We start from the raw sequence: 27,453 nt of genomic DNA, 5'->3' as shown, positions 1-27,453 counted from the left end.
CGTCGTTGTCAGACGATGGCAGCTCGTCGCAGTTGAGCACCTCGGCGGGGTACTCGTCGAGGACGACCGCGACGTAGACATGGTGCGAGCCGAATGGGACGATGGAGCCATCGATGGGGAAGTCCACGTCCTCGAGGCAGTGGGCATTGTCGTTGACGCAGTCGAGCGCCACCGTAGCCCATGACAAAGCCGTGCGCCACGAGCACGTCAAAAAGGGTGAAGGGTCCCGCCCGAAACGTTACTCCGGCCGACGTTGCTATCGGGCCCATGGTGAGGCCAACTGTCGTGGTATTTCCACGACAGATGCGAGGGGATGACTTAGTTCGTAGTTTGGGACTGACGTGCGCCGGCGGCGTCTGGGAACAGATGAAGGTGCAAGACATATGACGTCGATCTATCCAGGTTCAAGGCCCTCCGATGAGGTAAAACCCCTAATCCTGCTCGTGTGACTATAGGTGATCACAATATAGGCGCGTCCTTAAGCTGTTCATGAGTAGAAAGATAGAGCTCTCGCTACGAGTCTCGCTACCTCTATGGGGTGTGTAATGTGGAGTGTTGTGAGTATTCGGGAGCAAACCAACCCCTCTATGTGGGGGCTAGGGTTTGGATTACAATAGTGGGGGAAAAGAAGGGTCGGGACCCGGCTGCGAGCCTCTCTGGCTGGCTGTGGGCCCATCTGTTGTCGAGTATTGTCTGACACGGACCCGCTGGTCAAGCACCACAGCGGTAAGCACGCCGGTCGTCAAGGAGTTGGTAGGCACAGGCTTTGCTAGAGAACGGGCTCGCCCAATCAGCCTCGAAAGTGATCGATGACCCTATAGCCTTGTCATGCTTGCATCATGGTGTCGATGCCCCTATAGCCTTGTCATGCTTGCATCATGGCGCCCTGTAGCCTCGTCGGATCTGTCAACACGCACTTTAACCATGCATGCTCCTTCAAGGGATTGTCATCGTACGCTAGTACGGGCGTTGACCCGCCGGCTATCGTTGGCGCTAGCCGGCCAGCAACACGACGGTGAGACGAACCGCAGCCGACGCCTAAATGTGTTGGAGTGAGATTTCCTCCACTTTGATATACCCGGCGCCATTACCCCGTCATGAGGCGAACCAACAACTTTGCTTTGATAGTAGAGATTTTGAAACGGATGGAGTAATAAGCAGTCAACTTTTACTCTACTCCCTCCGTTCCTAAATATAAGTTTTTGTAGAGATTTCACTAGTGGGCTACATACGGATGTATATAGACATACTTTAGAGTATATATTCAATCATTTTGCTCCGTATGTAGACCCTTAGTGAAATCGCTTAAAAGACTTATATTTAGGAACGTACATGTTATTCTGACCAAGAGAAAACAAAGGTCACTGATCACAATTCACCACACCCAGCAGCTCATCATCACGTCACATGGGCCTCCCAGCCAGCATGAAGGCCTTGAACACAAGCTTCCTGGGCACCGTCGGCAGATCCCCCCACCCCTCTTCCATCTCCTTCATCACATCCTTCACCAGCGCCTCCAGGTCCACCCCTCTCTCCCTGGCCGTCGTCGCGACGGAGCCGGTCATCACGAACCCGGCCAGGTCCTCCAGCGTCATCTCCGCCTCCATGTCGACATCGGCCGGCTCGCCCTCGCGGCCCACCCCGACGGGCTCGAAGGGGAACGGCAGCTCGTGGTACCGCTCCATGGCCAGCCTCGTCCTCGGGTCCATGTACGGCCGCATGGCCGGGTACAGCGTCCCCTGCAGCTTCTCCCCGAACGGGTGGATGTCGTAGTTGTACCCCCACACGGCGAGCACGCCGCCGGGCTTCTTGAGGGCGCGGTTCACCACGGCGTAGAAGAGCGGGACGTCGAACCAGTGGATCGCGGTCGCCACGACGACCAGGTCCAGGGAGCCCTCGCCGCCGACCAGCGCGACGAGCTCGTCCTCCGGGAGGCCCTCCGGCGTGTGCAGGTACCGCACCTTGGGGTGCGCGATGGCGTGGCGGAGCTGGCCCTCGCTCACGTCCGTCGCCACCACGCCGTCGTAGTGCTCCGCGATCTGAGGAGGAGGGAGGGGGGTTCGTTTTTTCAGGTGCTCGCTCGACTCATCTCAGAGTTCAGATCAGACAAACAGACGGCGTGGCTTAAAGGGTTGGAGGCTTACGCTGACGGAGGCCTGGCCGCTGCCGCAGCCGGCGTCCCAGGCGCGGCGGTGGCCGGCGGTGAGGGAGGCGAGCTTGGAGAACCACTCCTCGGGGTACCGCGGCCGCTTCTCGGCGTACGTCTCCGACGGCTTCTCATACAGCCCCGCCATTCTTGTGCTCTGCTATCAACCGTCGGTCTATAAAGTGCGAATTGCAGTTGAAGGGCTGGATCTGGATGGAATTTATAGACTATTATCACGGAGGTCAGAGTCAAAGTCAAAGTCAATGTGGTCACATGATCCATATAAAAATGTAGCCATGAATTATCCACTACAGTAGGAATCTAGGATTCAGAATTGTAAACTGCAGCAATTTGTTTCTCAGACTTTACACTGCCACGTATCCATTGGAACGCATCACATCTGAATGAAACCTGTGGGTTTCGGGTATAAAGCAGGTCAACCAGACGTATGCGACTTTGCTTACTCCAGCTTGTGTGGTGCACACCATTTTTGCTTCGCCAACATGATTGTATGCACCGAACTGAACTATCTGAGCATCCACAATATGCTTCAGCACCCATAAGACCATATCTAACAAACACTGTAAAATCACGACATGTAAACGTGTACCGTTTTACAATTCGATAAAGTAAGGTTTTACGGGACGAAATGTTGCGTTGCAGACCCTGTATATGAAATTATAAAATTTGAAGAAAAAAGTGCTCGCGGGAAGCAACTACTACATCATTCATCGAACATAGGCATGGTTATTGTAAAAATTACATCAGTTCTTCATCAAACTACATTAGTTCGGCATACTACTACTAGGGGGAGGGTCTGAGGGCCGTGCAACGTACCCGACCCAATGCTACCAAAAAGGACGGGTGCGGCGACGACGGCGCGGCGGAGGAGCAGGAGGAGCTTACTCCTCATCGGAGGTGGAGTCGAGGTCGATCCACATCTTGTCCTGCTCGGCCTTCAGGATGCGCAGGTCCGCCTCCTTGGACACACTCGCCTGCGACGCCGTGACCCCTTGCTCGAGGAAGATCTGCTCGATCTCCAGCTAGCGACGGTTGCGCGCGGCGTCCTCCACCGCTTCCCTCACCGAGCGCTCCATGATGGCGCATGAGGTGATCCTCCCACCCCGAGGGGGGAGGTAATCCTCGGGGTCGATGACCCCTCCACGCAGCTCGTCGACGTCGTCCTCGAGCTTGACGGCGAGCGGCCCAAGCTCCTCCGCCCTTCTCCTCACCGGAGTTATGGTCCGCGAGGACGACGCGCCCGCGAACGAACTCCCAGCAGCAAAGGAGCCGACGCGTCGAGCCGCGAGCTCGTACGCCTCGAGCTCGTGACGCTCGAAAGCCTGCGGCGGCCGGAGGCCATACTTCAGCCACCTCCGGGATCCCGGCTTGCGTGCGGCGTCGGAGACGCGGCGGCGACGACGCTCGGCGTCATCCCCTCCATTTCCATGGCCGTCCATGGTCGGGACAGCCCGCTGGTGGTTTTTTTGTCTCGCCGACGACGAGAAATTAGGGCGGAGTGGGTGTTTGAATCGCGGCGGAGCTACGGTGATGGAGGTTAGGGTTCGACCCGTAAACGCGCTGTAAAACCATATATATGCCGGCTCGAGGGGTCTTTTTGCGGGCCGCGGTAAAAAATTTACGGGCCGAACATACGAGACAGGGTCTGTTCTAACCACTAAAACAGACCAAACCCGTATACTGGCCGGAATTTTGCAGGTTCGACCCTTTTACGGTGTCTACTAGGATGCTCTAAGTGAGAACACTTCAAGATGCTTAAACATTACAACAACACATGCATTAACTATTTAGTACTCCCTTCGTTCCTAAATATAAGTCTTTCTAGAGATTTCATCTAGAGACTACACACGAAGCAAAATGAATGAATCTATATTCTAAAATATGTTTATATGCATCCGTATGTAGTCTTCTAGTGAAATATCTAAAAAGACTTATATTTAGGAACGGAGAGAGTATTTGGTTCATTGGTTATCTACAAACTAATGGCTTGTTTTGACTACAGGTTTACAACAGGCAGTAAAAGATATAAGCACCGTAACAACAGGCGTCACATAACACTCTCCTATAAATGTACAAGTTTCTACGAGCAACGTTTACTGCACAAGGTAATTGTACAGCGGACGAAATGGGGCATCAGCAGACTGCAGAGAGGCTGTTGTTGGAGATCGGGGACAGTGGGACTGGCATAGCGAGCACAGGATGCGGGCCTATGTCCTGCTATGTGTGAGCATCCAGGATTTATACAGGTACTGAAGACACCCCTTGAACACCGCATGCTCTCAACCTGTCATGATGAGAAAAGCAGAAAACCCAATTGACAATTTGGAAACACAGGAGAGTTTTACTGAACAATCTTGTATCGAATTAGTTTATTTATTGACTTGGAACCCTTTATCTATGTTATTAAGCATTGGGCATGATGATGGCAACAAGAAAGGTGATGTATTATATGACAAGTAGCAGTATATGTAAGAATGAGAAAATATACCTACCAGTTACAAATAAGTTCCATTTGGCAAGATGCGCCGCCATTCTTTACAGCCGTGTAAGTAGAGGTGCACATGTACATCAGTTGGGAAAGAAATTTCCCCTTTCATGCTGTGTGAACAATTCATCAGAGAATTCTCTGCATAATATCAGCTTCTTTTCCTGGAGCAATCTGGTAATGCAGCCGTGAACCTTCGGGAGTTCCCAAAGGCGCACCCGTGCAGGAGCAGTTGTCAACCATAAAAAGCTCCCATTTCTTGATACCACATTTCTCCAAAGCAGAGTCCAATCTTGGGTTGTCCCCATCAGGATAAGACCCATCAGGGGTAACAAGCACTGCTCCAGTGTATGATTGTCCAGCAGCCTGAGCAGCTCCATGGTAATGGAACAGACCCCAGCTGAAATCATCCGAAACATCGACAACTGTCCAAAACTCTTTTGAAACCACACCATTATCCAGCACACTGAAATAAAATGTACCAGGGATGCTAGCTCTTTTCACTCTGTACTTTCTACGCCTCCAAACCAGCTTCCCTTCCAGGGTCCTGACCTGAAAAATTGGCTCATACCAAAATGAACCTTTAGCTTTCCCTCTGTAGAATAATTGATACTGGCATGGGAATTGGTCATATGCTGGATTTTGTCCAGCTACAACTCTCCAACTCCACTCCAAGCTGTCCAGCCAACCGACAAACAAATCTTCCGCAACTTCATGGCTAAGCTTTTCTTCTCTGAACACTGATAGCGGGGTTACAGAGGGTTTACTAGGGATCTCAGCATTGAGCTCAAGACAGTTGTTCTTTTGCAAAACACAGAGAGAAAAAGCCTCTAGATGCGGACTCTCGTACGATGCAATGCAGCGATAGTTGCAGACCTGGTCAGTTGGAGAGCAAGAATTCAAGCACTGAATGGCTTTCCTACAGTCGGGATCAAACAAGCAATTCAGTATTTGAGGACCGCAGTTTTTTATCATACAGCCTAGGGTAGAGAGACCTTTTGCCCTAAGGTTTTTCAGCATAGCGACCGGTCTTATGTATGCATTAACCACAACAAGCAAGCAAAACCTAATGTCATCTGAGTTGTGCCTTTCCCAGGCATTGGATATCGTCTTGAGAACTTCAGTTGATTCCTCTGTTCCACTTGGTTTTCCAACATTGATTAGCTTGCCAAAGAAGTCCTGCTCTCCAGTGTATTGAACAGATGTGCCTCCTAGCTTGTTTACTAAGGACGGAGATGACTGAAAGCAAAGTACATTCGGGATGTTCTTACTGTTTTGTGTAAGCCACTGAACAGACTCCTGGCCTGTTATTGCAACATTGACTAGCATATCACAATGAGACAATTCTTTCCTAAGATCATCATGGTCAATCGACTTGTCAGTGAACACAAGCATTTCAAACCCTTCATCAACCCACTTCAACCTATCAGCCTAATGAAAAACAAAGATGCAAGATTATACTAGGCAGTAAACTGATTTGTGAGACTGTATAAATTAGCATCTACTCCCTCAGTTCCTAAATATTTGTCTTTTTAGATATTTCACTACGGACTACATACGGATGTATATAGACATAATTTAGAGTGTAGATTCACTTATTTTGTTCCGTATGTAGTCCGTAGTTGAATCTTTAAAAAGACAAATATTTAGGAATGGAGGGAGTAGATTCTAGTAATGCCAGCACATAGGTTTATCCTCAAAAGAAATAAGGTGTTGCACTTGATTTTTTATTGAAGGAAAGCAAACGAAAAGCCGAAAACTGCACAGGTCATGCTCACCTGCAGAAATGTATCTGAACCGTAGCACTCCATATATTATTCAATAATAAACAATTTAAGCATTTTGAACCGAGATGATGATACTAGTCATATGCTTCATAATTCAAGGATTAGCAACTGAGGCCAAAACAACAAGTTCAAAGTTCAAACATTAGCAGTGTCCAAACTGAAGCTGTTGATCCTGTTCAGACAGTGCAGATGGCACTAATTGTTTACCGTATGCAAAATTGTGAAGTATGCGCAGCAGGAAATCGGTAAAATCACTTCACATTCCAAAGTAACACTCACAGGGCCGCAAAGTTTTTCCCCCCTGCGATCGTTTCAGAACGTGGGAGGGGCGAACTGATGGGTTAAGAGCGAGGCCGTACCGTATGGCGCATAACCTCGTCCCAGGGTGTATCCTTGAGCGGACTGATGCTTCCGTCGCCGACGACGGCCACGATGCGTACGGCGTCTTCCGGGGACGTCGCTTTGCCGGCGACGCTGGCAATCCCGGGAGAGCAGGTGATGCCGGAGAGGCGGCGACTGGCGGAACGCGAGGGGGCAAGAACGGGAGAGGTTCTAGGGAGGTGGAATCGGGTCGGTTGGAAGATCCGAACGGTAGAGGTGGCGGCGGCGGCGGCGGCGGCGGCGGTTGGGAGAGTGGTCGCCATGGGAGGGGACGTGGAGTGCCGAGTGGAGGAAGCGGCTGCACGTCGCGGCTAGCCGGCTAGAGCCTTCGAGGACCTGTTTCCTAGTGAAGCCCCAAACCCCTTCTCAGCCGTTCGATCCAATATCAACAATTCGTGTTAACAAGGAAACACGAGGATGACCAAAATTTACACAAACTAGTTTAATGCCCGTGCGTTGCCACGGAAGCAAAAAAAATATAGCGGTTGAATAATTGTCTGAATTTACAAATTTGTTGACATGATGGTATGTGATTACCATTGATAAACTGATTTTCTCCCGCTTCTTGCCATTGGAGGTAGCAGTGTTACTTTCAATTATATTTGGAATATGATGATCTGATTCAAAAGTGTTTTCTATTGGGAACTGGGAACTAAATATGATATTATGATGCCACAAGTGAAAAATCCAACACATTTACATTTCATAGATTTCTATAAAAAGTAAATACTTGTACATGCAGCAATTTGCTAATTTATAGAAATTGATAAAGTTGTGAATTAACCTCCGCACAAGTTTGATTTAATGTTTCGACCTGAGCACCACTAAGTTTAAACTGGCAACCATGCTCTGAATTTTTTTGCTTCCTTCCATGAAAATAGTTGTCATGAAATTGAGTACTGCTTTTAGGAATGACATGTACATCATTTTTTTCTTTCCAGGCATAGTACCTGCTTGATTTGGCTACCAACAGGTCTAAACACCATTACTTGGATGCATATCATCTGTCTTTACAGTGTTTATTCGAATTCCACCATCTAACAAGTGTCGGTTCGAAATATGGTGTCAGGGTTTTTCTGACAACATCCAACCATCAACAGTCTGTCTATTCTGTTAGAAGAACACGTGCTGCCATGCTGCCTAAAATGCTACATAATTCACTGTTTATTTTTCTTACCATGGCAGTACGGCCTCCCAAGAACTGTTTTATCAGCTGATATGCCAGTTACACAGCAAAGTACATAATATAACAACCATAATTGCTACCCTCCCATTGCACACCATCACCTGACACTCTTGAATTAAGTCTCTTAACATCTGAAGTTGGTCCTTCAGAGTTTCAGACCATACCGATCAAAAGAATACTGCCATAAGTGATAAGACCCTAGGTCTTATTCGTTTCCATATTAATAAGGAGGCATGTCCAATTTACAGGAGCTAGCATACCTAGCTTTAGCCCTCACAAACTTCATTATGTTAACGAACATCATGCTTTGCCTGGAAAAGATATGAAATCAGACTGCCAAGCAAGTACAGACGTATAACAAGACACTTGATTCAGGTGGTAAAATACGCAAGAAGCAGTAGCAGTAAAGCGAAGTTACCTGCGGTCGTATTGGGAATTTGGGACCGAGATACTTGGATATCTAGGTGCCGCGGTTGTGCATGTCAGCGAAGTCTTTGCCGGCAACAAGCTTGCCCACTTCTCGGAGCGTCTTCTTCCTCAAATCAACAGAAATCACCACTTCCATCTCGTTAGTGGAGCAAGACTTGCACGGAGCAGGCACACTACATCATCATCCATGCTCATTGCAAGGAAACCCGTGGCGAGGACTGGCAGCGACGTCACGTGACTGGGCTCATTGTCACTGATACTTCCTGACGTCCCAGGCAGCAGCTTGTGGTGCATTGGCTGGACGATGGTTTCATCGGCATCGATGGTGCAGCCGGGGCTCCAGTCCTCCCATGACAGAATCGGGATCGGCATGCTCCATGTGGTGGACCTCGAGCCATCGAAGCTGGGTTGAGGGCGTGGCTTCTGGTGGAAGCATTCCTCCTCGGCGGTCACCGCCTCCGGCCTTCTTTGCAGGTCAGTTTCCATCTCGATGTACTTTTGTAGTCTTTGCTCGGGCTGATGGTGATGTCTCGGACCGGGGAGGAGCAACGCTGTGGTAGGCGTAAGATGCGCAGTTGCCCCTGGCCGCCAGCGGCAGGCACGTCATGGAGCGCGGGATTTTCGTCAAACACGTTGCAGACAAGGATGCCGCGCCAGAGGTCGACCCATCCGACCATGCCACGGGGGCCTCCAAGCTTGATCATCTTGGTGACCTGTCGCCGCCACCAGGCACACCCTGTCCCTCCGCGGCTCTGCCACCTGCATCGTTCTGGACTACCACCCCTCGGCGGCCTCGAAGGAGCGATACAAGCAGAGCGTGAACACCACCGTCTCCTTTGAGCGTGCCGTCGTCCCTGAGCGGCATCCTGCAGGAGCAGAGTATTACCGGGATGTCATTATCAATAGTCTTAGGAATGCCGACAACAACAACTTTGAGACCACGCTTTCTAACCTCCTGCATTAAGATTCATGTAAACGTACACTTACAAACTTGTTTCAACACAAAAAAAGGTACGGTTGATTTAATATCAGCAAAAAAATGTAAGAATATACAGTTGATCTTAATATCAATATGTCATTTGATTCACATTATAAGATATAAAGGATATTATAAGCGACAAAATGTTGAGAGTAAGAGCTCTAATTCAACCAGCTTAAAGAGAGCTTTCTTCTGGTTTATAGTGGAGCTTACTTCAAAAATCACTCCTGCACCCCTTTGACTACCGTCACCACCAATAACATACACCTGGAGGAAAAACAAGAGAGTGAAACCAACACACAAGCTTACAATGTTTAGGTTTGAAATAACTTGTACTCCCTCCGTCCCAAAATAAGTGTCGCTGCTTTAATACTAAATTTGCACTAACTTAGTACAAAAGTTGCGACACTTATTTTGGGACGGAGGGAGTATAATGCATGGGAAGAATAAAGTGATCCTAAAAGACAAAGAAGCATTTTAAAAACGATGTTGCAGCACAACACAACCCTCTAAAGGCATCATATCCTTGCTCAACACCATCCTCCTTCCAGCATTCATCCCTTAAATTCTCAAGGAAGCATTTTAAAAACGATGTTGCAGCACAACAAACATCATCATCTATGTAAGCATAGGCTGTTTCTAGAAGGAGGTTTGGTTTCAAGCTTAGAAGAGATTTGGCACCCAGTCACCTTGTGAAAGAAGCTAAAGGGATATATATCTCCCTTTGCATCGTGGACCTAGGCGAAGTAAATCATTTGCAATGTCGCACATAACCAATTTGATGCTTTGGTCTTCTGATGGAAGAGACGATTCAATATCCAATAGGAGATCAAAGATGAGGTGCACTTGTTTTACAGTCTGACTCAAAGGATCTTCCAAGTTGCTCCATATGATTTTTAATACACGGTTGACAACATCCCTAGAGAAAGGCTTATAGTCACCAGAGAAGTCAGTGAAATCAGCCAAAACAAATGTCTTAATCTACTGCAGACATATTTGAGTAACTGTCAGAGCATGGAAATTGAAGTGCCTGTCAATGGGGTTCTCACAGTGCATGCAAAGCTTAGGTAAAATCCCATCATACAATACAGTCCATAAAGATCCATTTGAATGAAGCTGGCGCACGTTGAGTGCTTTCCTTGGAATAGCCGTCAAAATTCCTCTGAGCAAACATAGTCTACTCAAAACCAAGAGATCTCTGATTTCTTCACTCAGATGAAAATCAGAAAGTGCATCATGCACAGCTAGATCCTTTATATCTTCATGGTCAGGAAAGATACCAAAGAGCCCTTGAGAAATAAATCAGGAAATCTCCACGGGACTCATGAAAACCTGAATTGCAGCACAGAAGCTGACTCCAGAGGCCACCAGACAATCCCTCGAAAAGGCAGATGACTTTAGAACAGTCAGTATCGTCCTAACAGCACTCTCGAAGACAGCTGATGCCTTATCAAGTCCTGTAAACTTAGAAGGGTAACGCTGCAGCAAGTAGTACATACAAGACATGGCCTCTTGGCACTGTTCCATCACAACTGGAGATGGCCGGGACCCATCATCTATGTCCCTAATCACTCCATCAAGCCCGGAAAAATAGTATAAATGGTGTTTTTTCTTTAGTTCACCTGATTTATGCCACGGTACTGAATGGTATCAACAATCTTCATGGTGTCATGTCCTCCTCGTGATGAGCCAAGAATAGTTCCGCCCCTTTTGTGAATGTCATTTACACTCTTGGGGGTCAAGACGATGGTGTTGCGAGCGTAGAAACCTCTATACCCACCCTACACAGAAATAATCATAATATTAGAAGACATAACCAATGTAATATTGATCTCAGTTTCTTGTGAGGCCATTGTTATTTTTTCCTATGATTCCTAATCCCACACATCAAAAACTTACTGTAACGCAGTCTGTAAGTGAAAAGAATCTGCTATTGATGTACAGCATAATCAACGTAACAAATTTGGTAGAATTTTTTCTGGCACTAAGTCAAAATATTGAATCCTCAAACTGACATAGATATCCATTATACATGCTTGGTTTTGGCGCGATGCATCTTCCTAGATATCAGGTTGATGTGATTGGACCATTGTAACAGAAACAATGTAAGTGTATACCAGTAATTCCAGGAAACAGAAAGAAGCAATATAATCCAGGGGGGAATAGCTTCTTGGTACTGAAATTTGTGATGCAATGTAATGAGAAGCGACTTACCTGAATCCCAAGTATCTTGGTGACACCATACATGTTAGATAAGCCACATACAATTTCCCTAATTACAGTATTAAGCCCAGGGCAGAGTCCTCCACATGTGACAATACATGCATGGACCTCGTCAGGTTCAAAATAGAGATGATGGAGACAAAGAAGTTAGAGAACAATCCTTTTCTTTTGTCAGCATAAAAATGGCGTGGTATACCCTTTAGCGAGGTCCAGCATGACGGAAGTGGTTTCCTCTTGGGCCATCCTTGTGAACAACAATCTGCATTGAGACGTGCAAGACGCTGAATCAAAATGAAGACTGTCTAAACCAAAGTACTTGACATGTTGTTGACAGAAAAGAAACACGAGTACACGGCGAATTTCTCAAGAATTCACCTTCTGACAGACAGTGTCATCCGGATTAACGAAGTATTGCTTGCAAACATAATATTTGGTTTTCCAGTCAGCAAGAACATACAGAGGAAGACCAGCCAGGAGCAAGTTCAGTCTTACTTGACAACAGAGTAGGCCATGTTATCTTCCAGCGGATTTGGGTAGGTCTGTCAAATCAAACAGCGAAATGGTCACCATGATCACAAGGTAAAAGTTTATTACTACTCAGCTCAAAGTCAGAGCTGTGGATTCAACATTTCAGCACAAGACACCAGTAACCCGTAATAATGACCAACACCGGCACCAGACTAACATAAACAGATGAGAACGCGGCCTAGCCGCCGAATCCGTAGAGGGTGCGTCCCTGCCGCTTGAGCGCGTGGACGACGTCCATGGCGGTGATGGTCTTGCGGCGGGCGTGCTCGGTGTAGGTGACGGCGTCACGGATGACGTTCTCGAGGAAGATCTTGAGAACGCCACAGGTCTCCTCGTAGATGAGCCCGGAGATGCGCTTCAATTCGGGACGGAAGGAGTACTACATACTATATGTATATATGCATGAATCAACCAGTGTTGTCGTGGCTTTGAATTATAAGAACTGAATCAGTACTAATTATCAACCAATTGCCAAGTTAGTTATGCGCTCAGCCAGTCGGAGCTATCTAGGAAACAGAAGAATGTAACTAATTAAAGGAACAACGCATCATTAAGCGCCTTCCAAAGTACAAAAATGCCCGGGATCCCTACCCGCAGCCCTGCATAGATAGCCTAATAGTCCATTTCCTAACAAGGATTTCTCTTAAATACCATATTCTTTGGAATACCCGATTCCACTTTGGATAGACCAAGGATGCCATCGATCGATTCTAACACAACATTTTCCAGAGGATAACATAAGCTCTAGCAACTGATGCTGTTCTTGACCCAGTTTGGTAGTTGCAAGAAGCTCGGCTATCCTAAGGACTTCTGAAAGGGGAGATCCGATCTCATGTGACATTGTGGCTAACATTTGTTTTGCTTGCGGTGTGTCCTGTGCATTGTTGACAAGTGGAAGTACTCAGTGTAATTCTGAATCAAAATGCAATAAGTCAATGCTAGAGTAAAATGTACACCATGCAAACCTGTAATATTAGGTGATCTTCTATGCTCTGTTTCCTTGGCTTTTTGAACAGCTTCCCTCACCCTTATGTCTGCCATTTTTTCTCTTGTTTTGACCTGAAGTTCAAGGAAGTAGACGCAGTTCAGAAGCATGGAATAAAATGTAATTCAATGTAGAACGACATGAAATGAGATTCAGTTCGAAGAAATTTATTTTCATATAAAAATGGTATCTTAGCTCATGCGGAAAATACCCTCAAACTCAAATAACAGTTTATGAGATCACTGCACAATACTTTTCATGCGCACTATCAAAGAAGAAATCATAGAGACCAACAAGGATTGGGACGCTATTTTATTCATGGAGGCCAACATGGATGGCGATGCTATTTTATTCATGAAGACCAGCAAGAATGACGATGCTATTTATTAACGGAAACCAACAAGGATGACGATGATATTTTCACTAAATAAAAAGGTGTACAATTGTGCACAAGAAACAAGGGAAACAAAAAACATATAATCAGTCTCGAAATAATACTGAGACCATAATAATATCTTATTATTCTCTAGATTTTGAAAGAATGGAAATTGAAGAAACATGAACATGATATAAATGAATATAACAAATCACCTGGTCTGTTATGTCGAGTGCAACATAATTCACACCGATTGTTTCCCCTATTTTACTGAAAACCGGTTCGATGTATACCACAAAGGTCTTTGGTCCGAACAATGGAGTGTTAAATAAAAACTCTCTCTTAATCGGTATATCCTTGGCCATAACCTCTCTCTTGACCTTATTCATCTCATCTATACCCTCTCCTGACAATATCTCATGGTCTGATTTACCAATAACATCCTGAAAAAAATTGTGAACCAGACAAAAATACAAATTAATTTCAGGATTAAAGAGCAGTGCACTATATGGAGCGGAAAAATCAATGGCAAAGGCATTGACCTCATCCGCAAGTGTCGGAAAGTGATTAAAAATGTAGCGGTACCGTAACTCGACATCCTGAAAAGAAGAAATAAATTGTTATTATTATTACCATATATCATCAAATTTAAGGGGAAGTTGGAAAAGGTGTGGAAAAGCACTAACGGCAGACCTGATGAGCAATCACAATCGGGGCACTTTGGAGAATCAGGTGCAAAAAATAATCGGCCCGTTTTAACATGGCAGAGAATTCCCCTGCGAGTGTTTCTGGCTGAAATTTATTGAGATATTCCCCCAGCTTCTCCTCCAACGAATGCTCCCTTTGCAAGCTTGCCCCATGCGCTTTCTCCGACCGTAGCGCTCGCCGTTTCCAGTAGGGGGCACTGTCATGCTCCGCATCTTCTTCAAGATCCTCGTCATGAGAAGGGTCATTAATCTCTTGTCTCGAACACTTGAGGGCATTGTGACGTTGGTCTTCCTCCATGATCTGCTGCTTCTTTTGCTCAATCTCTTCTCGCTGTTGGGAGAGACGACCGAGCTCAATCTCTTCTTGTGTGGGAGCGACGAAGCATTGTGCATCTCAATGGCTCCAACAACACCAGCAGCCAAGAGATCATCCAGTTACATATTAGGATAAAAGATAGTTCAGTACACACCATATTGACATCGTGATCATCAATACCAGGAATAGAGGTGAGCACTTGTATATAGGCATCCATGGACTGAACTGCTTGCTCCCGCTATAGACACATGCAAGAAATCGCTTAGAGAGCTACAGATAGTGCGGAAACAGATATGGAAGCATGTGAAAGTACCTCATTCCTCATTGTTGAGCTAATGTCCTGCTGCTTGCATACTGAACGAAAAACAAGTGTTGATTTGTCAGATGCTTGCAGCTTAGGACTTGATCATGAGTGAAATGAAGTTAGATGTTTACCTCCACGGGCATGAGCAATCTTGAGTATCATCTCAAATCCCATCTCTGAATCGTTAACAGGCACAAATGTAGGGCAACCAAGCTCCATGCCATACCTTGGTTATGGCACACATGAGTAACAATGACCCAACTAACATAACCCAGCACTACCAAAATACATATTGGGTGCTTACTTGAAATAAGACTGATTAAACGATTTGATTTGCTCCACCGTGGGGACGGCAACAAAGACGTAGAGATTTTTGTACTGCCTCTTCAGCGCATTCACCCTACAACAGGAATCATTCCAACAGTGGAGCCACCGTTACGATCGTTACAGCGAACAAACACCATAGCAGCATGCTGCTGTAAGACATGGCAGGGAAGAGTGTCGCACCTGCTAAAAACAACAGCTCCATTCCCGCAGTCCCAGTTCGTCTCAAAGATGAAAGCAACTGATAGCCCCCATTGTTGAAGATGAAGTCCTGGAATACACCTGCTTGATCACTTTTTTTTTCTGAACACACCACAGAAGCAATTTGCAACTTATGATTTGCAGGGCAGGAAGAGGCGCTTATAGGAGATATCGACATGAAGTTTAGGCGATACGAGTTGGCGGCCAGGAACGCACCATTGAAGTTGATAAGGTGGTGGTCCTGCTTGTCTCTCCACGAGGTGCTCATCATGCATATTCCACGGCCTACGACACGACACTCAGCGGAGCCATTAAGGTCTAATTCAGCATATAGATATGTCAAAAAAACAATTTAGTTATCGTTCTGCATGAACAAACATTCCAAGTCGAAGCATAATATTCTGCCAGGCAATATACACAGATAGAAGAAGAATTAATCATATACTCATAGTATCAGTAGTGCAGTACCTAAATTTGCAGGTAGAAAGATGTTTATGTCAGGTGATATGAAGGAGGAGCCATGGACAAAATGAATGGGGATACAAGCAATGGACAAATGAAGGGGGATACAAATGAATGTCAGACAAATTGTGGCTCGGTAGTTCTGGTATGCAGTGGCATCTGGCCTTGCTTTTGCCAAAGCATCCATCCATCCATAGCCATTAGTATTACAGCTTTGGCCCTTACATTCAGCAAAACAATTCCTGAATCTTCTGAACCTAACATTGGAACCACACACAACTAGCCTTGGGTCCTCCCACAGGTAACAGAGTCGTATGTCTTACTCCCAGTGAAATCCCTATCAATCACCATGTCCATCTCTCCAAACCTAGGTGCCACCTGAAATACAAGAAGATAAAGTATGTGTTGGAATTATGCCCTAGAGGAAATAATAAATACAGTTATTATTATAATTCTTGTATCAAGATAATCGTTTATTATCCATGCTATAATTGTATTGAATGAAGACTTATATACATGTGTGGATACATAGACAAAACACTGTCCCTAGCAAGCCTCTAGTTGGCTAGCCAGTTGATCAAAGATAGTCAGGGTCTTCTGATTATGAACAAGGTGTTGTTGCTTGATAACTGGATCACGTCATTAGGAGAATCACGTGATGGACTAGACCCAAACTAATAGACGTAGCATATTGATCGTGTCATTTTGTTGCTACTGTTTTCTGCGTGCCAAGTATTTGTTCCTATGACCATGAGATCATATAACTCACTGACACCGGAGGAATGCTTTGTGTGTATCAAACGTCGCAACGTAACTGGGTGACTATAAAGATGCTCTACAGGTATCTCCGAAGGTGTTCGTTGAGTTAGTATGGATCGAGACTGGGATTTGTCACTCCGTGTGACGGAGAGGTATCTCGAGGCCCACTCGGTAATGCAACATCACACACAAGCCTTGCAAGCAGTGTGACTTAGTGTAAGTTGCGGGATCTTGTATTACGGAACAAGTAAAGAGACTTGCTGGTAAACGAGATTGAAATAGGTATGCGGATAACGACGATCAAATCTCGGGCAAGTAACATACCGAAGGACAAAGGGAATAACATACGGGATTATATGAATCCTTGGCACTGAGGTTCAAATGATAAGATCTTCGTAGAATATGTGGGATCCAATATGGGAATCCAGGTCCCGCTATTGGATATTGACCGAGGAGTCAGTCGGGTCATGTCTACATAGTTCTCGAACCCGCAGGGTCTGCACACTTAAGGTTCGACGTTGTTTTATGCGTATTTGAGTTATATGGTTGGTTACCAAATGTTGTTCGGAGTCCCGGATGAGATCACATACGTCACGAGGGTTTCCGGAATGGTACGGAAACGAAGATTGATATATAGGATGACCTCATTTGATTACCGGAAGGTTTTCGGAGTTACCGGGAATGTACCGGGAATGACGAATGCGTTCCGGGTGTTCACCGGGGGGGGGGGGGGGGGGAAACCCACCCCGGGGAAGCCCATAGGCCTTGGGGGTGGCGCACCAGCCCTTAGTGGGCTGGCGGGACAGCCCAAGAAGGCCCTATGCGCTATAGGAAGAAAATCAAAGAGAAAAAAAAGAGGAGGTGGGAAAAGGGGGAAGGACTCCTCCTTCCAAACCTAGTTGGATTCGGTTTGGAAGGGGAGGACTCCCCCCCCCTTGGCTCGGCCGACCCCCTTGAGGGTCCTTGGACCCCAAGGCAAGGCTCCCCCTCTTCCCCCTATATATACAGAGGTTTTAGGGCTCATTTGAGACAACTTTGCCACGGCAGCCCGACCACATATCTCCACGGTTTTGCCTCTAGATCGCGTTTCTGCGGAGCTCGGGCGGAGCCCTGCTGAGATTAGATCACCACCAACCTCCGCAGCGCCGTCACGCTGCCGGAGAACTCATCTACCTCTCCGTCTCTCTTGCTGGATCAAGAAGGCCGAGATCATCTTCGAGCTGTACGTGTGCTGAACGCGGAGGTGCCGTCCGTTCGGCACTAGATCGTGGGACTGATCGCGGGATGGTTCGCGGGGCGGATCGAGGGACGTGAGGACGTTCCACTACGTCAACCACGTTCACTAACGCTTCTGCTGTGCAATCTACAAGGGTACGTAGATCGAATATCCCCTCTCGTAGATGGACATCACCATGATAGGTCTTCGTGCGCGTAGGAAATTTTTTGTTTCCCATGCGACGTTCCCCAACAGTATGATGATGATGTCTCTCATGCTTCAACTTCACATTCTCGACAACTGCCTGAACAAGCAGCATAAGGATAACCGGGTTAACTAAAATAGTGGAAGCGATATTGTGACAGCCCGATGCCGACGTTCCAGAAGATTCCCTTTCCTTTCCGTTTTCGTCGTGTGTCTGTTTTATTTTGTCGCATCATCATCGCATCGTTCGCATCATGTGCATTGCATCGGCATCTCCGTTGCCGCCAGTTTTCAAATGTTGCATCCGTTGTTAGTTGCCGGTTAACGTCATTGTTCGTTCCGAGCCTGACCACACACGCACGCGCCCGCGGCACCGTCGTAACTCTGTTTTTAAAGCGTGTATAAAACTTTCTCCGATTGAGCTGGAATTTGTCGTGCGGTTTTATTTATATATAGGTAGGCCGCCTGTCAAGTTTCGTCGCGATCGGAGTTCGTCTGGTACCCGAACGGTCGACCGTAGCGGCACCGTATTCGGTCTACCGTCGGACGTGTGTCGGTGTTTTAAAAATCGTTGCCGCGCCGCCCGTTCCCCCTCTCGTCTTCGGATATCCCCTCTACACGGCCGCGTACCCATACCCGCGTTCGGAATCGTCCGAATCCGACCACGCGGTTGGATCCGGAATGAAATTCCGGGTAACCTAGCCCCCCATATGTCTATAAATACCCCCTCCTCCTAATTTTTAGACACCCGCTCTTCACTGCCTCGAAAACCGTGCCAACCCCCGAAACCCTAATCCTCCCGCAGCCTCCTCCTCTCTCCTCCCTAGCGCCGCCGGCCCGCCAGGCCCAGATCGGGCCCGGACGAGCCCATCCGCCGCTGCCACAGTGCCCGAGCTCCCCGCTCCCGAGCTCCTTCTCCCGAGTCCCGCCGGTGCCCGAGCTCGCCTCGCCGCGCCACCCTGCTGCCGCCGGCCAAGTGCCACCTCTGGCCGGAGCCCGAGCCGGCAACCGCCAACCCTCCTCCGCTGGCGCCAGCCCCTCGTCGGAGCCCCCGCCGCCGTCAACTCGGCCAGCCCCGCGCAGCTTCCCCGCTGCTGCCAGATCCGGCGAAGCCGCGCCGCCGTCAACTCGGCCAACCCCGCGCAGCTTCCCCGCTGCTGCCAGATCCGGCGAAGCCGCGCCGCCGCCGTCAAGGAGTCGCCGCCCCGCACCCGTTTCGCGTCGCCGTCGCCTAGATCCGGTGCGGGTAGGCCAGAGCTGCCCGTTCCCGGCCGGATCCCGCCGCCCCTCGCCGGTGTTTGCCCCGCCTCGCCGTCAGTCACCTCGCCGGGACCGTGCCGCCGCCGCCAGCTCCTCCTGTTCGAGGGACGAGCCGCTCGATCGAGCGAGCGCTCGTGCGCCTGGGCCTCGCCCGCGTGGGCCGTTGACCCTCCCCCCGAGCCGGCCCAGAGCGCCCCCCTCCAGCGCCTCCAGCTGCCAGATCCGAGCCGGCCTGCCTCCTCCTTCGGCCCACTGCCTCCTCGGGCCCGAGGTGAGCAGCTCCTTTTCCCTCGCCCGAGCGCGTGTTAGTTATTTTGCGCCCATGCCTTTGTTAGGCCTGATATGAGGGATTTGTCCCATAGAGATTTATAAAATTCCTGTGGATTTTTAGTAGTTTCAGAAAAATGCTTGTTTTTTTCAAACACCCGTAGTTTATTTACCGTTGGTCGGATCGAGGCGTATTTTATATGGTTTTGGGGTAGCTTCGCGAGTAGAACACGATTTCAGAACTTGCATAATTATTTGACGTAGTTTTACGTGCCGAACGCCTAGTTTAACGTGCTATCCTATTATGTTTGTGTCCCGTAATATTTTTCGCGCGTGTCCGGACTGCCCGTATACCGTAGATTAAATGTCCATGTTTTAGGAATCATTTTGCATGTATTTTAGAGCGGTCATTTGTATTTTTACGTGTAGGGATTTGCCGGTAGTTTATTTTTCGTGTCTAGGATTATTTCTCGCATTTTCGTGTGGCATTATTTTGTTGTTGCAACCCCACATATTTTATATGTTTCCGGGGTAGAAAAATCCCATGGATTTTTCTGTGCAGTTAGTTTTAGCTTTTGAGTAAGTTAGTTCGCGCGATATTTTGCCGTGATGCCCTTTTGTTTAAGTCGTAGGATTTATTCCGTGCCCCGTTTGATTAAGTGGTCAACTAGGGACTTGTTCTTGGGTGTTTTTACTAGCCCCTGGTATTTTTGGTTGCAATATAAATGCATGTTTAGGTGTGGTTTGATTGCTCTCAAGTTGCTAGAAATAGTGCTGTTTTGGACGTGCTGAAATATTTCTAAGTCTGGAATCTGTTATATTTTGTTGCTGTCTTGTCTTGCTTGCATCTTGTGATCTGTAGCTCTTTTGAGGTTGGTCCAATGGAGTTAGTTGTAGCCCTTGTGTTTCTCTAGTATCCTGTAAAGTTTCATGCCATTTGGAGTCTTGTATCTTATGATTTTGCTGCTGTCAATATTGCTTCAGATCAAAAACTGCACTTTCATGAGGTGTAATTTTCACTAAGTCTGAAATAGTGTGTGAGATGCCATTTTGTGTCTTCTTTTCCTAGTGTTCCTTGCTGCCATGCTAGTTGTTGTTAGTTGTTTGTAGTAGTGCATCTTGCCCTCTTCTGTGCCATGCCTTGCTTGGGCATATCGGAGTTGTGTAGCCGTAGTTGTGGGGCATAGAAAATGCTATGTTGCTGATTTTGGCAGATTGTAGTGATTTCTTGTTTTGCTCGTAGTTTTCGAACCATAGCTCCGTTTTGGTCGTGTCCTACATGAAACTTGCTTAGGATCTCGTGTAGTATCTTTTTTCCCTTGCTGTTTGTAGGTTTTGAAGTGCTCGTGACCGCCGTTGCACACATATTGCATTCATGCCATCATATCTTGCGGTGTCCGTATCTTTTGATCCGTAGCTCCGTTGGAGATGTTCTCTATGTGTAGTTTGCTTGAAATGACGCATAGAATCACGTGAACCTATTTGTTTTTCTGTTTAACAACTAATTAAATGTGTTAATTCAGATCTGGACAGAATTGTAAATTCACATGTGAGGTCGTCTCGGAGATGCTATATGTCATTTCCGACCTCATTTAAAATGCCTAGATAGGTAGATTAATTACGCTTCACCTCTTGCCATGTTTAATCACATTTAATATTGCCGTGTATTTAATCAGGATAGAACTAAATAAATGAACGTGGAGTTTCGTCAATATGCAACTTGTTGCATATTGAACTTTACTTAATGTGTAGTGACTGCTTGTGTGATTTGTCATGCCGTGTCTTGCATGTTTTCAGCTGCTCATGCATCATTTGTGTTGCTGCATCGTGTGGTGAATTTCGTGTGTTGATTTGTGTTTCCGGTTTGCTTCGTCTCGATAGAGTTCCGCAAGCGTGTCGGATTGTGAGGACCCGTTCGACTACGTCAGTTCGTCTGCTTCACGGAGGCATTCTTCTTCCAAGCGGGATCTCAGGCAAGATGATCATTTCCCCAGATACCATTACTATCATTGCCATGCTAGTTTTATCGCTTCTATCGATTATGTCTCGTTTCCTACCACATGTTAAATATTAGCCTCTCAACAATGCCATGAAACCTTCAACCTGTTCAACCTAGCAAACCACTGATTGGCTATGTTACCGCTTGCTTAACCCTGTGTTAGCGTTGCTAGTTGCAGGTGCAGTTGCTTCCATGTGAAAACATGGGTTCCTTGTTATATCACTATATTAAATGCTATTTAATTTAATGCACCTATATACTTGGTAAAAGGTGGAAGGCTCGGCCTTTCTAGCCTGGTGTTTTGTTCCACCTTTGCCCCCTTAGTTTCCGGCTACCGGTGTTATGTTCCATAAACGAGCGCTCCTAACACGATCGGGGTTGTTATGGGGACCCCCTTGATAATTCGTTTTGGATTAAAGCTGGTATGGCAAGGCCCAACATTGGTACTACATTTGCCTAATCACCTAATAAAATTGTATAGGGACTTCCCGGGCCCCGAGGATAATTTAATCAACCCCCCGGGCCAGTGCTCCGCATGAGTGTTGGTCCACCCACCTAGCAGTCGGCGGTGCCACCACATGGCAACTCGAGGTTTGGTTCCCGTCCACTTTGCATAGACGGTGTGTCCTGAGAACGAGATACGCGGCTCCTATCGGGTTCGTCGACACACCGGGTGGCCTTGCTGGATTAGTTTTACCTTTGAGGAGATATCTTGTGCATCGGGATTCCGGTGATGCTTTGGGTAATCTTAGAGTTGAGGTTTTCCACTAGGGAATCCGACGAGATCGCGTGCTTCGTGATTGAGGATTTCTATGCGGCTTGTGGTAATTTGTGATGGACTAGTTGGAGCACCCCTGCAGGGTTAAATCTTTCGGAAAGCCGTGCCCGCGGTTATGTGGCAACGTCGAAACTTTGTTTAATACTGGTTCTAGATAACTTGAAGTTAACTTAATTAAAACTTGCCAACTGTGTGTGTAACCGTGACTGTCTCTTTCATGAGTTCCTTCTCCGATCGAGGACACGGTGGGGTTATGTCTGACGTAGGTAGGTGTTCAGGATCATTTATTTGATCATCAGTAGTTCACGTCCGTTAAGCGTAGATCATCCCCCTCTTATTTCTTGTACTCGTAAGTTAGCCACCATATATATGCTTAGCCGCTGCTGCAACCTCACCACTTAACCATGCCTCACCCATTAAGCTTTGCTAGTCTTGATACCTTTGGAAATGAGATTGCTGAGTCCCCTGTGGCTCACAGATTACTACAACACCAATTGCAGGTACAGGTAAAGGTTACTTGACGCGAGCGCGTTGATTGTTCATTTGGAGTTGATTCTTCTTATTCTTCTTCATCGATCTAGGATGGGTTCCAGGCCGGCAGCCTGGGATAGCAAGGATGGACGTCGTTCTTCTTTTGTCGTTTGTTTTCGTCCATAGTCGGACCCTGCTCTTACTCTTGATGTTTATGTAATGTACTGACGTGACTCTGATGTAGCTTGTGGCGAGTGTAAGCAAATTCTCTATGTATCTCTTCTTTTCAGTACATGTACTTGTAACGATATCCATTCTTGCGACACGACGAGATGCGCTTCTATCCCTGACGAGGCCTTCGTGCCAAATTGAGGATAGGGTCGCATCTTGGGCATGACAGATATATTCCAGTAGGGATCTCTCCTACTATTCTTTGCTTGATGCAATAAATGTAAGGTAATTAGATAGAGAATTCGCCTCGATTGCTAAGTCCAGATGCAAAATTCATCAAAATGCAGCTGTCTACAATCACCGAGTCTTTCGACATGAGTGCTTGCGATTCTTCCTATATGATATGATATGCAATCACGACATCAAGCCATAGCTATAATTCACGAATCACCATACAGAACAGGAATAACCAGCCAAGTTTAACATGGCACCAGCGATGCCAAATAGCAGAGCAAGTCAAAAAAGTTCCAGTGTCAGAATGATTGCGTGTATAATTTGGGGAGATTATCCGTACTAATCATAAAGATATTTAGCACAACTGAAAAAACATCGAATGGAAATGAGATACCCATGATGGCACATCGCAGCACAATTTATAAACTACTAATCTAATCTAACTATGAACTATGACATGCTCAAAGCCTGAAGAATTTCCTCCTACAACACAAATTATACTGATAGTTCTTCATGAGTGCAAATCAAAAACACACTTGGTATGAAAAATCTAAGAAAGACAGTACTACCTTTGAATCGAAATAAGATACACATGATCGCACTTTGCATCACGATTTAAACCAGTAATACAATCTAACTATGAACTGTGATGCGCCCAAACCTTGAAGCATTTACTCATCACAATCCCACTGATTAATAAGTCTGCATGAGCAAATAGGAACACATTTATGTGATACGAATAGCTGAGGAAAGAAAGCACTACCTTTTGATCCGCCTGAGCATCTCCGGGCTGACCTCGGCCTCAGTATCGCCGGGCTGGATCCTCGTCCGGAGCACCTCGTTCCCCCAGCGGAGCCTGTCCACGGTTATGATCCCGCACCAGAGGATCCCCTTGGCGATGTTCTCGGCGCCGGACGCGATGGCCCTGGTGACGTCGCTGCGGTACTCCTCGATGTTGGGCGCGACAGCGGTCCAGTACGCGGCGGCCTCGACTCGCCGCGCACCCCGTCGGCCAGCCCCTCGCTGCCGGCGACGGAGTGGGTGGAGAACCTGGTGTAGGCGCCGAGCAGGGCGTCGAGGCGCGGGTCGGGGACGGAGAGCGTGAGGCCGTAGTGGAGCGGGTCGGGGGCCGGGTCGTCGGGGAGAGCGGGGACGGCGAAGGAGAAGGAGTAGTGGCGGGGGTCGAGCTTGACGGCCGCGACGTCGCGGGCGAGCGGCCACTGGACGGCGCCAAGGGCCACGATGGCGGCCAGGGAGGTGTCTCTTAGCCCGGATGCGGTGGAGGGAGAGGTCGCCAGCGGGCAGCGGGTGGCTGTGCTGGGGGACTCGCAGCAGCACGTCCTCCGACGGCGCCGACGCGTCGGGGGTGGCCGGGGACCGCGGGATCTCGACCGGCGGCAGCGGCGTTGGCGATGAGGAACTGCTCGGCGTGGACATGACGGATCTGGGGCGAGAGGTGGGGGAGACTGGGAGAGGGACGTGTGACGTGGGAGGAGGAGGTCGACGAACTTTTTTTTCTTTCTTAGCGTTTTTCTTTACGTGGGAGTGGGAAGAGGAGGTCGAACGAAGGAAAGGTGGGGTGCTAGCGAGGGGATCTGTTGGTCGAACCATTACGACGACGGCAGTGGGTGCTAGCGAGGGGATCTGTTGGTCGAGCCATCACGATGACGGCAGATCCCCCTTTAATAGTAGACATCTAGAGCCCTCTCGTTCAGTTGAGGTGTTAATTTACAAATCATTGACCGGATCAACGGTTTTTCAAGAAGCTCTTTTATTCAGTTATCAAATAATTATTTTTGAATTTGATTCATGATTTTGACTGATTTAGTTTGACCTAAAACACATTAATTTCATGCATCTTCTCACCATCTATAAAAAAATGATAGCATATGTGATACGGGGTGAAACCCCTAGGTGTTGACCTTACAGGAATTGGAGGAGGAAACCTCAAGAATACGAAGAACACGAGGAGGAACGAAGAGAAATCACAAAAGGAAACCCTCAGGAACAAGTCCAATCACGTATCCATTAGACTCACCACACACAAGATCCATAAAGGTACATGAACAACAAAGGAAAACAAGGATACATGGTAAAGTTCATCCCAGATCCCCAAAGGACATGAGGTCTTGAATCTACTAGGGATTTTCCTTAAGAAGGGGCCTTGACATCTATTAGGGGGTCTTCTCACATGAAGGCATCATCTCATTGGAGAGATAGTGAAATGAGTAATGCTCAACTAATCTATGAGCTAAACCATTGCTAAACCAAGAAAGGAGATATGGGAGAGTATATATAGTCTTAGCCACGAAGGGGTAAGTGGGAGAGGGATACAAGGCCAAAGGCCACGGGTGCGCACACGCAGTTCCAGACGTCCGGAGGCTCATGAGGGTCCGGACGTCTGGAGGTGTCCGAAAATACGACGATTCCTCTTGGGTATGGTGGCACCAGATTTCCGGAAGCGCTCGGTCGTCCGGACGCTGGGAGGTGTCGGACGTCCGGAGGTCTTCGGACATCCATAGATTCGGCTTGTCTCGGTTGGCACCGGATTTCCGGAGAGGCTCGGTCATCTGCACACTGGGAGGTGTGGGACGTCCGGAGGCTTACAATCGTCCGACCGTTGTAGACTTCTAGCGAAGCCTGTTGACGTGTTTGTTCGTCCGTCCCCTCGATGGTTTGGCCTTCGCTCCGTGTGTCGCCATGGTTGCATCGGATGCACCTGAGTATACACAAGGTTCGTACTTGAGGTAGCATCCACGTCTCGAGTGAATTGAAAGGAGAATCACTTAGGAGCGAGTTCACCTTATGTCCTATGGCACTTTGGGCTTGGGGAGTAGTCAAGGTGAGCATGACCGTAGGATGCTCCACATCATCCCCCCCCTTGGGAAAGATCCGTCCTCGGATCAAAAACCTCACCACCATGGAAACGGTAGTCATGGACGGACTTGTAGTTTGACGGAGTGGGAGTAATGCTGCGATCAAAGTAGTCCAAAATGTCATAAAGTACACTTGAAAATACATTGGTTAGCGCACACAAGTTGTCCATCAATTAAGCACGAGTGCGCTCAACTAGAATGTTTATAACAAGTATCATGAAGCTCAATAGAATGATAGGGGGGGGGTGTAAAGCATTCATGGGATCAAGTTCTATGTGCACCAAGTCACAAATTCTACCATTATGTAGCATGATGTCATAGAGGAAAGATTTATCAAAAACATGAACATCACAAATATGGCTCAAAATGATTATGTTATCATGCAATTTATGTTGGACAAAATGATCATCATGTATAAATAGTCCATCAAGGTAGATCACAACAAATTTACTAACAAAGTACACAAGCTCATAAATCATGGATGATATAGAAAGACAAGATGTATGAAGCAATACATAATGTGAGTCAATCCATTCATATTGAGCAAATTTGTTGTGGAAAGAATGTTTCCATTTAGCATGTTAGGTAACAAAGTGTAAATTGTTGCAAAAAATGTCCAAATGCATGAGAATGGACCCAAGGCTACTCGTATGCACAAGATATGTTGCTTCTCCATCCATGAGATGTATCATATAAATGACAAGTAGGAAACAACAATGGAAAAGTTGGCCATTCAATAAGTGCATGGGGGAAATGACCCAAAGGGAACGAGCTCATCGTAGGAACGTTCTCGAAGATCTTGTTCTCGCATTGTGTACATCTTCACATGACCAATATGTCGCATGACGACATCACCTTGCGAATCCTTCAAAATGAAACAACAAGACAAATACTCGAAAAATCTAATGAGGTTAGCATGCATGCAAAACCTATCATTCGGGTGGTGATGTACCCAACAAGTTTTGTCATCATTCTTATCATAAGAAGGAACAAGAGAATACCACACGGTATGTAAGCATATGATGAGAAGACAACCAAAGACAATAAGCTCACGAAAACAAACATACATCACAAGTAATATGTCCAAGTCTCCAAGATCAATAAGCATGGCATGGTTGCACTCACTACAAGTGGATATGAGAGAGGCAACCAATTGAGACAAGATTCAACGATCAAAACAAACCATGTGAGAGGCATGAGCATGCATGTCACCAACCCAATGAAATGAGCAATTATGTATCATGGGTGATGCAACAAGGGAAGAAACCATAGTAATCAAGGCATGCAAGCTAGCAGTGTGAAGATGCAACATACTAGAGGCAATCATGGTAATCATGTCGTGCGTGCAAATAGTGGGCATAAATAATGCACATGACAT

The 27,453-nt window shown here is 47.1% G+C and overlaps 2 protein-coding genes and 2 pseudogenes across 2 annotated transcripts; all 4 read right to left on the bottom strand.

Moving 5' to 3' along the window:
- Positions 1-1,296: 1,296 nt before the first annotated feature.
- Positions 1,297-2,629, bottom strand: LOC123444278 (putative methyltransferase DDB_G0268948). The gene is made up of 2 exons (XM_045120956.1): positions 2,145-2,629; positions 1,297-2,039 (listed from the first exon to the last, which is right to left on the bottom strand). The coding sequence occupies exons 1-2, from the start codon at positions 2,292-2,294 to the stop codon at positions 1,404-1,406; spliced, it is 786 nt and encodes a 261-aa protein (XP_044976891.1). The 5' UTR covers positions 2,295-2,629; the 3' UTR covers positions 1,297-1,403.
- A 1,456-nt stretch (positions 2,630-4,085) lies between these two features.
- LOC123444277 (violaxanthin de-epoxidase, chloroplastic) lies at positions 4,086-7,176 on the bottom strand. The gene is made up of 3 exons (XM_045120955.1): positions 6,799-7,176; positions 4,660-6,083; positions 4,086-4,451 (listed from the first exon to the last, which is right to left on the bottom strand). The coding sequence occupies exons 1-2, from the start codon at positions 7,081-7,083 to the stop codon at positions 4,782-4,784; spliced, it is 1,587 nt and encodes a 528-aa protein (XP_044976890.1). The 5' UTR covers positions 7,084-7,176; the 3' UTR covers positions 4,086-4,451; positions 4,660-4,781.
- A 5,167-nt stretch (positions 7,177-12,343) lies between these two features.
- LOC123441866 lies at positions 12,344-15,872 on the bottom strand (annotated as a pseudogene).
- A 7,986-nt stretch (positions 15,873-23,858) lies between these two features.
- LOC123441865 lies at positions 23,859-24,636 on the bottom strand (annotated as a pseudogene).
- Between the last annotated feature and the right edge of the window lie 2,817 nt (positions 24,637-27,453).

This window comes from Hordeum vulgare, chromosome 3H, assembly GCF_904849725.1.
Source record: "Hordeum vulgare subsp. vulgare chromosome 3H, MorexV3_pseudomolecules_assembly, whole genome shotgun sequence".
Lineage (NCBI taxonomy): Eukaryota > Viridiplantae > Streptophyta > Magnoliopsida > Poales > Poaceae > Hordeum > Hordeum vulgare.
The sequence above is the reverse complement of the archived record's forward strand: the minus strand, read 5'-3'. Positions and strand labels throughout refer to the sequence as shown.

Coding starts and splice junctions, on each gene's coding strand:
- LOC123444278 (XM_045120956.1), bottom strand. CDS start 2,294: ATGGCGGGGCTGTATGAGAAGCCGTCGGAGACGTACGCCGAGAAGCGG. Junction 2,040..2,144: donor GCGGCCAGGCCTCCGTCAGC/GTAAGCCTCCAA, acceptor CCTCCTCCTCAG/ATCGCGGAGCACTACGACGG.
- LOC123444277 (XM_045120955.1), bottom strand. CDS start 7,083: ATGGCGACCACTCTCCCAACCGCCGCCGCCGCCGCCGCCGCCGCCACC. Junction 6,084..6,798: donor ACGAGGTTATGCGCCATACG/GTACGGCCTCGC, acceptor GTTTTTCATTAG/GCTGATAGGTTGAAGTGGGT.